A 13,840-nucleotide genomic window follows, 5' to 3' on the forward strand; every position below is an offset into this window, starting at 1 on the left:
GACGTTTCAAAAACGAAAACGGCAATGAAAATGTTGTTTCCAGACCGCACAGATAAGAACCAATCCTTCTAAATTACTTACCAGAACAAACCAAACCGATAAACCTAATCCAAATGATCTATAGTTGCACGTAACGGTTCATTAGAAAACATGATTCTGATTAATTATACATGATTAATTAAACAGATTTCTCAAAATAGAACTAAAAAGAAGACAATAGCTTGGATAGCTACCAAAGACACAAAAGGAAATCATCCTGCTTCGACTAGCTTTCTTCTGCAACTTTACCCTTTCAACTCTCTAACTTGACTTTGAGGCTTTCGGCGTCACAGGCAATCACTTGCCCAGCATGGAGTAGATTTCCCTTCGCAGGGATACTAACCATTCCTCCATGGATAGGGCCTCCATCAAGGCAGCCTCACGCTCATCGACTTCAATGAGGACATTAGCCAGTTGTTCTGAGAGGCGCAAATTTTCGGCTTCAATTGCCTTCGCCTCCTTTTCCCAGTACTCAGCTAAGCTTTCGTAGACCAAGGTCTATCATGAAAAGCACTTATCAAACTAACCAGCATAGCTACAAATCGAAAGAAATAAAAAATCAACAAAAACCTGACAAAGTAAAGAATATCCGTATTCCCCCAAGTCCTTCGTTGGCATACTTCGCATAGCTTCACGCTCCCAAGCCGTAACCAAAAATGGCAAGCCTTCAGGTGGCCGCATACTATGCGAAGCCTGGGGTATCTCCTCGCAGAAGGCCGATGGCTGGTCGTTCAGCAATTTGAAAAGATCCGAGCTCGAATCTGACCGATTAGGAGTCCTACTAGTCGTGGTTGAGGGCTGAGGACTAGGCGCCAAATTTGTTGGAGGTACTACGGGAGCAACCTCTCCGGCCTCTGAGTCCTTAGAGAACGTCCGGCATCGCTGGTTCCTTAGAACTGACTCAGTTTCAGCCTCTCCGATGGAGGAGGCAAGTTGGGAGACAGGAGATAAATAGGACGGCTGAGATGGTTCCACTTGTCCCAACTCCTCGAAGGACGCCCGCTGCTTTTTCAACATTCTGCCCTTCTCGTCCTTCTTCAAGTGCTTCGGAACTGCGCGATTCAACATTGCTTCTTCTGCACTGAGACAACTCATTTTCAGTTGTTGCAAGAAAATAAACGATAACAAGAACTATCATCCAGTTGTTGATTCGGTGACAACCCATTTTCATTCTTAATAAACTCTACCAATATTGAAGTAACTTTCTAGTTAGGTGAACCTTTTATCTCAAATGAAAAGAAAACTATTTTTATCACTGAAACTACAGACTTGATGCCTAAGAATGACTGAATAACATTAGCATATGAAGCATTTCAGAACCTTCTCTAATTAGATGTGATAGTTAAGAGATGAACCCATATTCGAAATCACTCTCCCGCATTAATCATTTCCGTAACACTGTAAAAAGAAGGTTGAGAGTTGAAAGTATACACGATAGAATTACCCCCTTAATCACGAGGCTTGTAGCTTATGAAGAGGTTGATCTTTGGGTGCGTTGGCTGCAAACGTAGACAAACTATGATGAAGGGGGAGAAGATGAACAGAATGCCAGTATAGTAGAAGGTTGTAGGAAGTTTTCCTGCAATGATTTCTACTTTCAAAGAGAGAAGAAATACCGAGGAAGAAACGCAAAAAACGGAAGCACAGAAGGAGAGCGTGCGCCAGTGGGAAGTGAGAACGTTGTCGAAACATTTCGGCATCCGATCCTTATAAAGCCATGGACGTCTGCCTCCGTTCGCCGATGTCAGCCGGCAGTGGGAGTCGTGTTATAAGCCCGCGCTTTCCGAGACTAAAATTATTTGAAAGATGATAATAAATAGTTCAAATAATGTTAGAAATAAGTAGATATAAAAAATAAAAATTAGAGAATTTTTTAAATTCAAAAAAAAACAAATGGATAAAGGAAAATACAGAAATATTAAAGATTATACTTTATTTTAAAAAAATATTATTTTGGTGATTTAATATGAAATTAAACAAATTAAAGAGGTAGCGCTTACCGATGAAAACGGCACAATGCCCTAGGCGAAAAGTATGCACGCATAAGATTCGAAAAAGATCTGTCGCACGATAACATTAAATTTGACATGGCAGGAAAATATATATTTTTATTGTAATTCAATTATTACATTAGATAATTAAATTAAGAAGATTATTCTACATGTCCTTTAGCGCAACAGGCGAAAAGCATGCACGCAAAAGATTCGAAAAGGATCACAATGCCCAGGCGAAAAGCATGCACGCAAAAGATTCGAAAAGGATCTGTTCGCACGAATCACGATGGCAGTAAATTTGGCATGGTAAAAAAATATATATTTTTATTATAATTCAATTATTACATAAGATAATTAAATTAAGAAGATTATTCTTCATGTCCTTTAGCGCAACCAGGCGAAAAGCATGCACGCAAAAGATTCGAAAAGGATCACAATGCCCAGGCGAAAAGCATGCACGCAAAAGATTCGAAAAGGATCTGTTCGCACGATGACAGTAAATTTGGCATGGTAAAAATATATATATTTTTATTGTAATTCAATTATTACATTAGATAATTAAATTAAGAAGATTATTCTTCATGTCCTTTAGCGCAACCAGGCGAAAAGCATGCACACAAAAGATTCGAAAAGGAGCTGTCGCACGATGACATTAAATTTGGCATGGTAAGAAAATATATATTTTTATTATAATTCAATTATTACATTAGATAATTAAATTAAGAAGATTATTCTTCATGTCCTTTAGCGCAATGCTACGCTAGGGATGGCAATTAGACCCGGACCCGATAGGGAATCCGTTCCCCAAATCCATTTTGACCGGGGAATCCTGAATCCGAGAAAGCGGAGATGGGGATGGGGAATCCCCGAATCTCGAAAAACGGAGATGGGTCGGGGATGGTACTCCAAATATTCCCTGTCCCCATCCCCGAACCCGACCCCCATCTTAATTATAGTTAACTCTTTTTATTTTTTTCTTTTGTAGGATAAGTGATGTCTAAATTTTGAAAAATTGAAGAATGGAAAAACTTCAAACTTATTGTATCGATTATGCATTAGTTGGATGTTGTTTTAGAGATAATGTTTTGTTTTAGAGTTTAATATTTGGTTTTAATAATGTTATTTTGTAAGGATTTTATAATATATATATATATATAAATTAATATTTAAAAAAAATAAGACGGGGATGGGGATGAGTATGGGTATGGGGATACCATGAAAATATCCACGGGGAAAACCAATCCCGAAACCCGCGGAGATCTCCGAAATCCGCTGGATACCCGAAATCCGACGGGGATGGGATGGTATTTAAATTATGATACCCGACGGGGATGGGAACGGGGATGGTATATGGGTTTGAGTTTCGGGGACAGGGATGGAGAAGGCTTCCCCGTGAATCCCCAAACCCGTTGTCATCCCTATGCTACGCCTTCTTCTCAGCTTACTTCTTCTCAGCAGTTGTCGCATCAAATCGTGGTACCGTAGTGAAGTGATCTTCCTTGAAGATCATGCATTAATTACCGAGATTTGACTATAACATTTCATCGCCATTTACAAAAGCAACATCAAATAATTATCACTAGAAAGAAAAATGAAAGGGGGGCAAGAAACAGAATGTGCCCCGCTTCATTCCATCCATTATTTTTACCACTTGAAAAATGAACATCCAAACAATTTTTAACTATTATTTTGATGGTGAATGAAGCACGTCAAAATCAAAATATCATTTTACGGTATGGAGCACATCATTGTCAGGTTAATAGAGCAATGTTAATGAAGCACACAATTAATTGATATTGACTAATGAGTCTTCAGCTCTCGAGAAAGCTAATGGCCATATACATCAGAGTCATGATGAAGTGTTGTGAAGTATTAAAACATACAGTTGCAGCAGTTATCCGATGGCGTTGACAGAGCAGACAAGGTCAAATTCGAGTAGATCAAATCAAATCACACAATGTAAATTTTAATGATTTATCACACAACTTCAGCTGTCTAAACAGAAGAAGACTTAGCTGTCTTCCTTTATAAATCGCTACAGTAAAAAATAATATTATCAGTCGAACTTGTAAAGTTCTCCCAACAATTCGGCCACTCAGCGGATCGTCAGTCGCCGTTCGGCCATCCGATCATTCAACATTCGGGCCACCAGCTGCTCCTCCCAGCCGCCTCAGTGTGATTGAGTTATCTCTCCTGATTGTTTAATCAGAATTAAGCCTTTTCAAATCGCCCGACAAAGATCGAATCATCCTTCCCTGCAAAAATATTTTTTTCTCAAAATTAAAATATATATATTATGATCACAATGGGTACGATGAACGATGTAATTAAAAATTTTAATTATTCTAAACTAAATTAGTATTTTAATTTTTTAAATTTCAATTGGATCTACTTGCTACGTCAGTAGATGTGATGTTGTTAATCGTACTGTAAATTTTAAAAATAAGGAAATTTTAGTGGGTTGAAAATAGGTATTTTGTATTTGTCAAACAAAAAAACCTTAAAAATATCATACAAGGAAATTATAAAAGACGATTACAAAGGACATTTTCTAAGAAATTATAGCCGTTGAAAATTAAGGGAGGGTTTGGTTTAAGCGTTTTCTATTTTTCTTTTCTAATTTTTTAGAAAATGCTGAATGGTTTGTGTTTTCTAGTTTCATTTTCTAGAAAATGAAAATTCATTTTCCAAAAAAACAGAAAACGATAAAACATCGTTTTCCAAATCAACAGCTCAAAATTGAAAACGGGAAAACGTGGCGCATTTTCATGTTTTCCACTTCTTTTTCGTCCGAAAACACGGAAACGCCGATCGCGCCTTTGCTTCTTCACCGACCTCCCGACGCGACTCGATCCCTGCGCACGCCTCGGCCAGGAGGTCGTCGCCCTGCGCGGCCTCGGCGTCAGCCAGGAGTCGCGGCCTCGGCGACCAAGAGGTCGCCGGCCTGCCCGGCGACGCCACCGGAGGCGCCGCCCGGGCCCGACGACGCCACCGCCGCGTGCGGCACGCGGCGATCAGTCGATTTTTTTTTTTATTTTTTAAATTAGAGTTTAATAAAATTTTAATAATTGATTCCTAGCTATAGTTGGGATAGTTTAAATAGATTTTATTAAAATCTATAAAATTATCTTATTATTTTTTAAAAATATTTTATTTTTATTTTTAAATATTTATATTAATTTTTTTTATTTTTAGTTACAAAAATAAAAAAAATACAACTAATGGAAACAGTTAATTCTAGATTACCGAACCAAACACATTTTCCAGTTTTTTTTTCAGAAAATAGAAAATAATATATCAAACCAAACGCATTTTCTGTTTTCTGAAAACTAGATGAGAAAATGGAAAACTAGAAATAGAAAATGAAAAATAAAAAATATTTTCCAAACCAAACACTCCCTAATTGTTTTTGAACTTATAATTACTTGTAGTTATATAATTTCTTATACAAATGAGTTAACTAGTGTTAACGTGGTCTTAACCATTTTATGGTTGCATAAATAGGCATAAAATGATGGATCCTACAAGTTAAAACTTATAAATGTGTTACAAGAATAAAATTATAGTGCGGTGCATAAATATCAACCCCATTTCCTGAATTTAAATAGAATATATTTTATCCTGTAAATTAGAATTTAATTAGAATCCCTATTTCTATGGTTGACCACACAAATAAATTCAAAATTTAAATATTTGCTAGTGAATTGTAATTCAACAATCATCCTGAGTAAAATAATATTCCTTACTTCGTTACTTAGTAGAATTAGTTTATAACTTAAATTCCAATGTGTTGGCTGGAATAGCTCAGTTGGTTAGAGCGTGTGGCTGTTAACCACAAGGTCGGAGGTTCAAGCCCTCTTTCTAGCGGAAGGCGATGGTATATTTGTTTTGTGTAACATAATTTTGTTGCACTTCTTTGTAATACGGCATCAACAATTTTCTAAAGGGCATAACGAAGTTTCTAATTTTTTAAAAGCTGCGTATTTCATTCTCTCCATCTCATTCAACTCCTCTCCTACCTCTTTATGTTGATTTTTCTCTTTTTCTCTCTCTTCTTCGTGTAATTTTTTTTCATCTTCTTTACCTACAAATATCTTTCCTGTTTTTCTTTCTTCTTAAATTAAATTAAATTTTAATTTTAATAAAAAATCATCTAAATTTATTTAATTTGAAAATTTTATTAAAATTTTATAAAATAAAATAAGGTTAATAAAAAATAAAAATATTATTCTATTTTTTAATATCTAATTATAAAGTAAATAAAATAAAAAATAACAATAAGAGTTTATTTATTAATCAAAATAATAAATAAATAATCAATTTGTTGTTGATTTTTAAAAACTAACACCGTAATTTAACTAACAACATCCCTATGGTGTTGAGTTTAAAAATCAACATCATTATGGTGTTGATTTTTAAAAATAGTACCTCGACTTAAATATCAATACCACTTTGGTGTTATTTTAAAAATCCAATACCACAGTGATGCTGATGTTTAAAAACCAATACCACAACTTACTAGGATAGTTGTGGTGTTGATTTTTAAAAATAATAAATTAAAAAAGTATACTTGAACTTCAGAGCATTATAGAAATCTACAAGAGTTAAAATCGGTTCAATCAGAGTTTTCTTCATTGATAGACTTAAGGGGTTTGAATTTTTGAAAAGTTGACATACATGTAATGGAAGTGAGTAGTGCAATGAAGGTATTTATGATGTCCATGTCTGATTCTGACATCTTTACAATAAGTTATATGCATGTATTAATTGTTTTAAAATCATAAACTATGAAAATCTTTTAATCACTAATGTTAATGATAAGTTCATAACTCTGGGTACATATAGACTTCAATTTAAAAACTTATAACACTTAGAATGAGTCTAATCGACGCTTCCTAGGTCAATCAATGAGTTTTGAATGAAATCATTGATTGACCTAAAAGATTTGGATTTTTAAAAATTTGATATGCAATGGAAGAGGGTAGTGCAGTGAAGGTATTTATGGTGTTCATGCATGGTTCTGACATCCCTACGATAAGTTATGTATGTGTCAATTTTAAAAACAATGATAAAATTATTCGAAGCATCTGAAAATGCTTTAAAAGATATTTTTTGAGCTCAAAATCGAGTTGTTAAGGGTTCCACCTTGTAACAAATGAATATCTCTAAACGAGTTTTGATTTGGCAAGTAGAATGTCCTGTTCAGATACCCGAGTAAAAAATTATGACCTCCAAAGTAAATATTTGACACATACACATAAATTATTGTAGGATATCAGAACTAGACGTATACACCATTAATATCTTCACTCCATTACACACTTCCATTATATATCATTTTAAAAATCCAAATCTTCTAAGTCCATCAATTAATTTCAGTTAAAATCCATTGATGGACCCCTCAAAACGAGTTGTTAAGGGTTTAAATGATATTTGTTGGGCTCAAAATTGAGTTGTTAAGGGTTCCACCTTGTAACAAATGAATATCTCTAAACGAGTTTCGATTTGGCAAGTAGAATGTCTTGTTCAAATACTCGAATAAAAAATTATGACATCTGAAAGTAAATATTTGACACATACACATAAATTATCGTAGGATGTCAGCTAGACGTGTACACCATTAATACCTTCACTCCACTACGCACTTCCATTATATATTAAGTTTTAAAAATCCAAATCTTCCAGGCCCATCAATTAATTTCAGTTAAAATCCATTGATGGATCTAGAGTGTTTTGATCGAATCCATTTCAACTTATGTGAGTTTATTAGGTGGACCTTAGTTCAAAGAAGTTTTCGTTTACTATTTTAAGGTCTTCCCAACCGTACTTAAAATAATTTTAAACTTTTAGAATACTATGATTTTGTTTTCAAAAAATCAACACCGTAGTGATGTTGATCTTCGAAAACCAACACTACCATATGTGAAAAGAGCCAACACAACAACACCGTGTGTGAGAAGAACCAACATAGTGGTGTTGGTTTCAAAAGACCAACACCATAGTACATGTCAGTTGGCACATGACCATAATTTTCAATCCTAGTCTAAAGACTAGGATTTCACACTATATATCTCCTATACACTCATATCTTCCATCTCATGGCAAAATTTTAGAAATCCAAATTCCCTGGTTCGTTAGTGGATTTTGAATGAAATTTATTGATGGATCTAAAGAGCTATGATCGAACTCATTTTAAATGTTACAAATTTCTAAACTACTCCAGAGTCTATATGTGCTCATAGATATAAATTTGAAGTCATTAACAACAATGATCAAAATTTTACAAAGTTTTAGCTTTTAAGGTATTTAGCACATACATATAACCAAACATCTACACCATTAATACCTTCACTACACTATTCTCTTTTATTATATGTCAACTTTTTAAAAATCCATGTTCCATAAGTACATCAATGAGATTCGATCAAAACTCATTGATTGACTAAGAAAGTTCTGATCAGATCCATTCTAAGTGCTATAGATTTCTGAAGTGACCCGGAGTTTCTATGTACCCAGAGATATTAGCTTAAAGTTATTAACAATAGTGAATAGAAAGTTTTAAAATTTATGACTTTAAAACAATTGACACGTATAAATAATTTATCATAAGGATATCAAAACCAAACATGAACATCATAAATATTTTCACTGCACTATATATCCTTTTACATTACATGTATGTCAACTTTTCAAAACTCCAAATTCTCTAGGTCCATCAACGGATTTCAATCAAAACTTATTGAAAGACCTAAAAGCTCCAATTAGACCAATTCCAACTCTTGTGAGTTTCTATAGTGCATGGAAGTCCAAATTATTCTTCTTTACTATTTTTAATAAGTCAACACCACTATTGGTGTTTAAGTTGTGTTATTGGTTTTTAATTAACACTAGCACCACAGCGGTGCTGGTGTTTAAGCTGTGATGTGGACTGTTAAACATTAGCATCACACTAACATTGGTATTTAAGATGTGGTATTGCTTTTAAAAAAACAATGCCAAAATCAACTTTTTTATTTTATTTTTTATTATTTTTATTAATAAAATCAGTTCAGGTTATTAATTAATTTTATTTGTTGTATTATTTTATAATTAGATATTTAAAATTTTAAATTTTTTATTAACCCTCTTTTATATATTTTTTATTTTTTATTAAAATTTTAAAATTAAAATTAAATAAATTTAGAGGATTATTTATTAAAGTTTAATTTAATTATAGAGGAAAGAGAAGAGAGAAAAAATATTGTAGGTAAAGGAGAGAGGAAAGAAAAAAATAATTATTCATCAGAGAAATTAAAAAAAATCAATTAGGTGAACTTAGCGTCTTTTGGATATTTGAAAATTTTAGCTGAGTCCTTGAAGAAATTGGCAATGCAGCAAATTCTCAAAGGACACACTCAAAGTTTCAGAATTCTCAAAAGGCACATCGAGATTTCAAATTTCCCAAAAGACACACCGAATTCATTGTCTTTTTTTTCTTTCTCCTTTGTATGCAGTATTTTCTCTCTATATTTCCTCTATCTGCAGGTAACATTCTCTCTCTTATCTCTTCTCTTAAATTAAAATTTAATTTAAACTTTGACAACTTTAATGGCATAGATAATCCAGAGAGGTCGAAATAAGCAATGGAGGGCATCGTTGGACTTTTCGCAACCTCAGAAACTTCCAAGATCTAAAATGGATTCAATCAGACTTATTTAGGTCAATCAGTGGATTTTAACCAAAATCCACTATAGACCTAGGTTATTTGGATTTCTATAAACTTGCAACCACTATGATGGGATGAGTTTGCAGAACGTACATATGGTGACATACCTTAATTCTGATCAAAGAACAATGTGAGTCTGGTATCGGAAGATCAGTACCACCACGAGCTTGGTCTACTCCCAAATCAAGTCCAACATGGACCTGATCTCCCAGTGAGCAGGACCACATTCTATCTGAAAGTTAGCATAACATTTCAACACCTCTAGAAAGGGCAAAATAAGTAATGGACGATACTGTTGGAGCCTCAAAAACCCATAGGATATGAAATGGATCAAATCAGACATGTATAGGTTGATAGTGAGTTTTGATCAAAACTCGTTGATAGACCTAAGCTATGAATGTGGTCCTGATCAGCTGATCTGGGATCAAACCAGGTCCACGTTGGATTTGATCTGGGATCATATCAAGCCCGTGGTAGTCCTGATCTCTCGATATCAAGCCGATATTGTTCCTTGATTAAAACTAAGCTATGCCACCATATATACCTTCTCCTCATGCAACCTTTCCTAATGGTTGTAAGTTTTTAGAAATCCAAATAGTCTAAGTTGGTCAGTAGGTTTCAATCAAAATCTATTGATCGACCTAGATAAGTTCGATTAGACCAATTGCAAATCCTATGAGTTTTTGAGGATTCGAGGAGTCAAACGGTGCTCTCCATTGCTTATTTGGTTTCTCTAAAGGTGCTTTAATATTATGCTAACTTTCAATTAGAATGTGGTCCTTGCTCTGGGAGATTAGACTCATATATCATGTTGGATCTGATCTGAGTTTAGATCAAATTTGTGATAGTGTTGATCTCTTGACATCAAATCCACATTTTAGAAGATTATTTATTTAGACGTGCTTTTTGGACAATCACAAAGCATTCCTAACGTCGCGTGAAAAGAGATAAATCATAGTGTATTTGTCAGTATTTCATTATCTTTTCTTATGAATGCCCGAGAACAACTATTCCGGTTGGTTAGATCTTGTACTAAAAAGAAATCAAAGCTTCCAATATTATGTAACTACGCCAGGTTTAATATTAATTTGCTAGCTTTTCTCTTAAACTTCTTCGTTTTCCCTCTGTACTGTAGCAACAATCTTAAACCATGGACATCAAGAAATCAAAGGCCGAGGTCTTCCACCATAACACCATTTCTTCAAACTACTGAAACATAACTGGAGAAGAGTTTCACAGTAGGGGGAAAATGTTGTATAGATCTCCTCTCAAGTACATACTCATGAGATAACTATCAGCTTCAGTACAAAACAAGGGCAAGAACAAGGGGAATTGCAAGGGCAAGACACAACCTGATTCTGCAAAAGAAAATAGGGCTTGAAAATTTGACAAACACCAGCACACTGCTCATGCCCATAGAAATTAGTTCTCTTATTGCGCTTCTGCCCTTCAAATTCTTCAAGTTGTAATTTCCTCAGTTCTTACATTTGGAGCATGCTATTGTATTTTCCTGCAGCATCTGATCCATGGCTGAATTGTTCAAACTCAATCCTTCAAAGTGATTACACTCCTTTGAAATATATGACTAGTGTAAAATATATGAGAATGATTGTCCCCAGGCTAGACCTGCAAATCGAGTGCCAGTATTGCTAACTCCCTGTACTAGCAAAATTCAAATTAAACAGCTAAAATAAAAACCAAAAGATTGCAAGTATGTTTTTGAATAATCAAGGGCAATGGAAGTGGTAGATTATCATCATAACTAGTTGCTAAGAAATATACTATGTTTGATATGAGAGGATGGAATTAATGGAGTAAAGGGTGAATGAAAATGAAGATGCATGAAATGGTAAGTTTAAATGATCCATTCTTTTGTTTGGTTCTATTCATGAAAATGGTATAATGGAATTATTTATACTATGTTCGGTATGTCGAATTGGCTAGGCATGTGTTGTCCCACTTGCAAGCAATGACAAACCCTAAGAGCAATGACAACATTACTGGAAGTTTGCAAACCCTAAGAGCAATGACAATTATAAGCTTATAGTGGTTTCAAATTAACCAAGTATTCATAGAATAACACTCACATGGATGCAAAAAGGAGAAGTATTTTCTTCGGATTGATAGTCATGAAGTGGTTGAACTTCCTCATCCTTCCATCTCCCATATCTGCCGATAGATTAGAGATATTTGCCACAGGTGGGTTTCCTGCAAAAGGTCTGCTGAGAACCAATTGTTGTTCGATTGCAACTTGACAACAAGGGACCCTTCCTACCAAATTTTGCATCATCAATTAGCAAATTTGAGGTCTGTAGAAGTCTTGAAGGGCATTCTTTCCCTTTTAAGATCATAATGACAATAACTTTATCACCAAGGTCACATGCATGCATTTGAATGTTGCAAGAAACTATTTAGTGTTTGCATCTTCCGTACGAAGTGAAGAATAGTGTGGACTAAACTAAACTAATTAAGCCACAAAATTCTGCACAACACTTTTTGTGCTAAAAGTATGTGCCCTTTATCTGATGTATTCTAGAGTTTCTGACAGATATACACACATTCCCTTACCTTTGATGACGAGTTTCTTGGTTGCTCCATCTATATCTTGTTCCTCAACATTCCGCCGATCTATTCTTGATGAACCTTTACGAGATAGAGTTTTCTGTTTAAGGAGAAAGGAAGTGTCAACTGCCTAATCAGCTAATTCTGTTGTTAGTTAGAGAATTTCTTATTCAGTAAACAAAAGCGTTTGTTCAAAGTTACCATCACTTTTGGACTTGGAGAGCAACTCTCTGAGGTTTGTGTTAGGTTCTCAATATCTAGAACCAAACTTCCCGCTTTATCAAGAGGTGGACCATGACTCTGCAAGCGACCACGGCTTATTAAAGATAATGACATTTACTTTAAAGTATCAATTGATATAATTCGACAGAGTTACCAAAGACACAGATGTTTACTTCAATGTATTAACTTGATACGATTGTAAAGTTGACAAAACAACAAAATGGTGAGAAATCAAGGGCTTTGCCTTGATAACTAAACTTGCTGAGACTAACTATTGTTCTGATTCTGACCCGTCAAGGACCAAACTATCTATACAACTACAACTTAAAGAGATAGTTCTATATACATAGTGAAACAGACTGGGAGATAACCTGGTTTTGGCTGAATTATTGAATAGTGGATCTAGATCGATCTGTCACACTATTTCCCTAATAAAAAAATTTATAATTTGGTACAATTAAAATGCCTAAAAGCTTCTATATTTGGAATGCCATCCAACAATATAAAAAAGGATCAACCTTCAGCCACTTAATTTTCTACATGGCTTATAAACTGAAACCCCACACAAGGTCAGAATTGATCCTTCAAAGACTTACTACAAAGACTTTCCTCTGTGATTCTGGCTATTTGGACCAGGAAACTATCTTGTCATGAACCTTTCTTTCTTAATATTAGAATTTTGAGCATAAAAAGCTAAGAGGGTAAAGAAAAATGAATTCCACTTACCTCCATGAGAACTTCCTCCATTTCAGCTAATAGATCTGCCAACAAAAAGTCTAAGAGTAAATACATCACCCAATTGCTTTTGGTAATCAACCAGCAAAAATGATGTTGCTGAAAACTTATGCCTTTCGTAAAATAATCTCTAAAGGGCACTTTTTCCTCTCAAAAGCAATGTAGCTAAGGAAAATAATTTCTGAAAGAAAACAGTTAAGTTATATTGATGTGTATCACAAATATTCCAAGAATAAACGCGAGGATAGAACTACTGGCTCAGGAATCTTTGATTCCATTTCCAAACAGTGAAGCCTATCCCACAAAGCTATAAATAGCAAAATTAAAGGCAAGCATTCCAACTCTATGAAAATACTTCTGCAATAAAGACGACAGGAAACATCCACCAAGATCGATGGCGAGCAATCGAAGCAAAAGGAGAAGAAGAAAAACAAAAAGACAAGATTTTGAAGGGAAAAAAAAACTCAGTAAAAGAAAACACAATCGAATCAAGAGAATGAAATGGAGAACGAACAACTCGCCGAAGATTTCCTTCGTTCTTTGTCAAAAAAGACTACTTGCTGATCCTATTCTCAAATGCTGG

The 13,840-nt window shown here is 34.6% G+C and overlaps 2 protein-coding genes and 1 non-coding gene across 3 annotated transcripts; 1 reads left to right on the plus strand and 2 right to left on the minus strand.

Moving 5' to 3' along the window:
- Positions 1 to 336: 336 nt before the first annotated feature.
- Positions 337 to 1,134, minus strand: LOC141839443 (uncharacterized). Its single transcript, XM_074727188.1, is given in 1 exon segment — positions 337 to 1,134. A coding segment is annotated over 1 exon segment (798 nt).
- A 4,692-nt stretch (positions 1,135 to 5,826) lies between these two features.
- Positions 5,827 to 5,900, plus strand: TRNAN-GUU (transfer RNA asparagine (anticodon GUU)). Its single transcript has one exon. It is a non-coding gene; the product is annotated as a tRNA-Asn (tRNA).
- Positions 5,901 to 11,113: 5,213 nt separating this feature from the next.
- On the minus strand, positions 11,114 to 13,304 carry LOC141842314 (uncharacterized). Its single transcript, XM_074730522.1, has 5 exons — positions 13,249 to 13,304; positions 12,502 to 12,600; positions 12,307 to 12,400; positions 11,826 to 12,009; positions 11,114 to 11,364 (listed from the first exon to the last, which is right to left on the minus strand). Exons 1-5 carry the CDS (start codon positions 13,267 to 13,269, stop codon positions 11,301 to 11,303), a joined length of 462 nt encoding a protein of 153 aa, XP_074586623.1. The 5' UTR covers positions 13,270 to 13,304; the 3' UTR covers positions 11,114 to 11,300.
- Between the last annotated feature and the right edge of the window lie 536 nt (positions 13,305 to 13,840).

The sequence above is a fragment of the Curcuma longa genome, chromosome 11, assembly GCF_044706935.1.
Source record: "Curcuma longa cultivar G26 ecotype Majalengka, Jawa Barat chromosome 11, ITB_CL_G26_1.1, whole genome shotgun sequence".
Taxonomy (NCBI): domain Eukaryota; kingdom Viridiplantae; phylum Streptophyta; class Magnoliopsida; order Zingiberales; family Zingiberaceae; genus Curcuma; species Curcuma longa.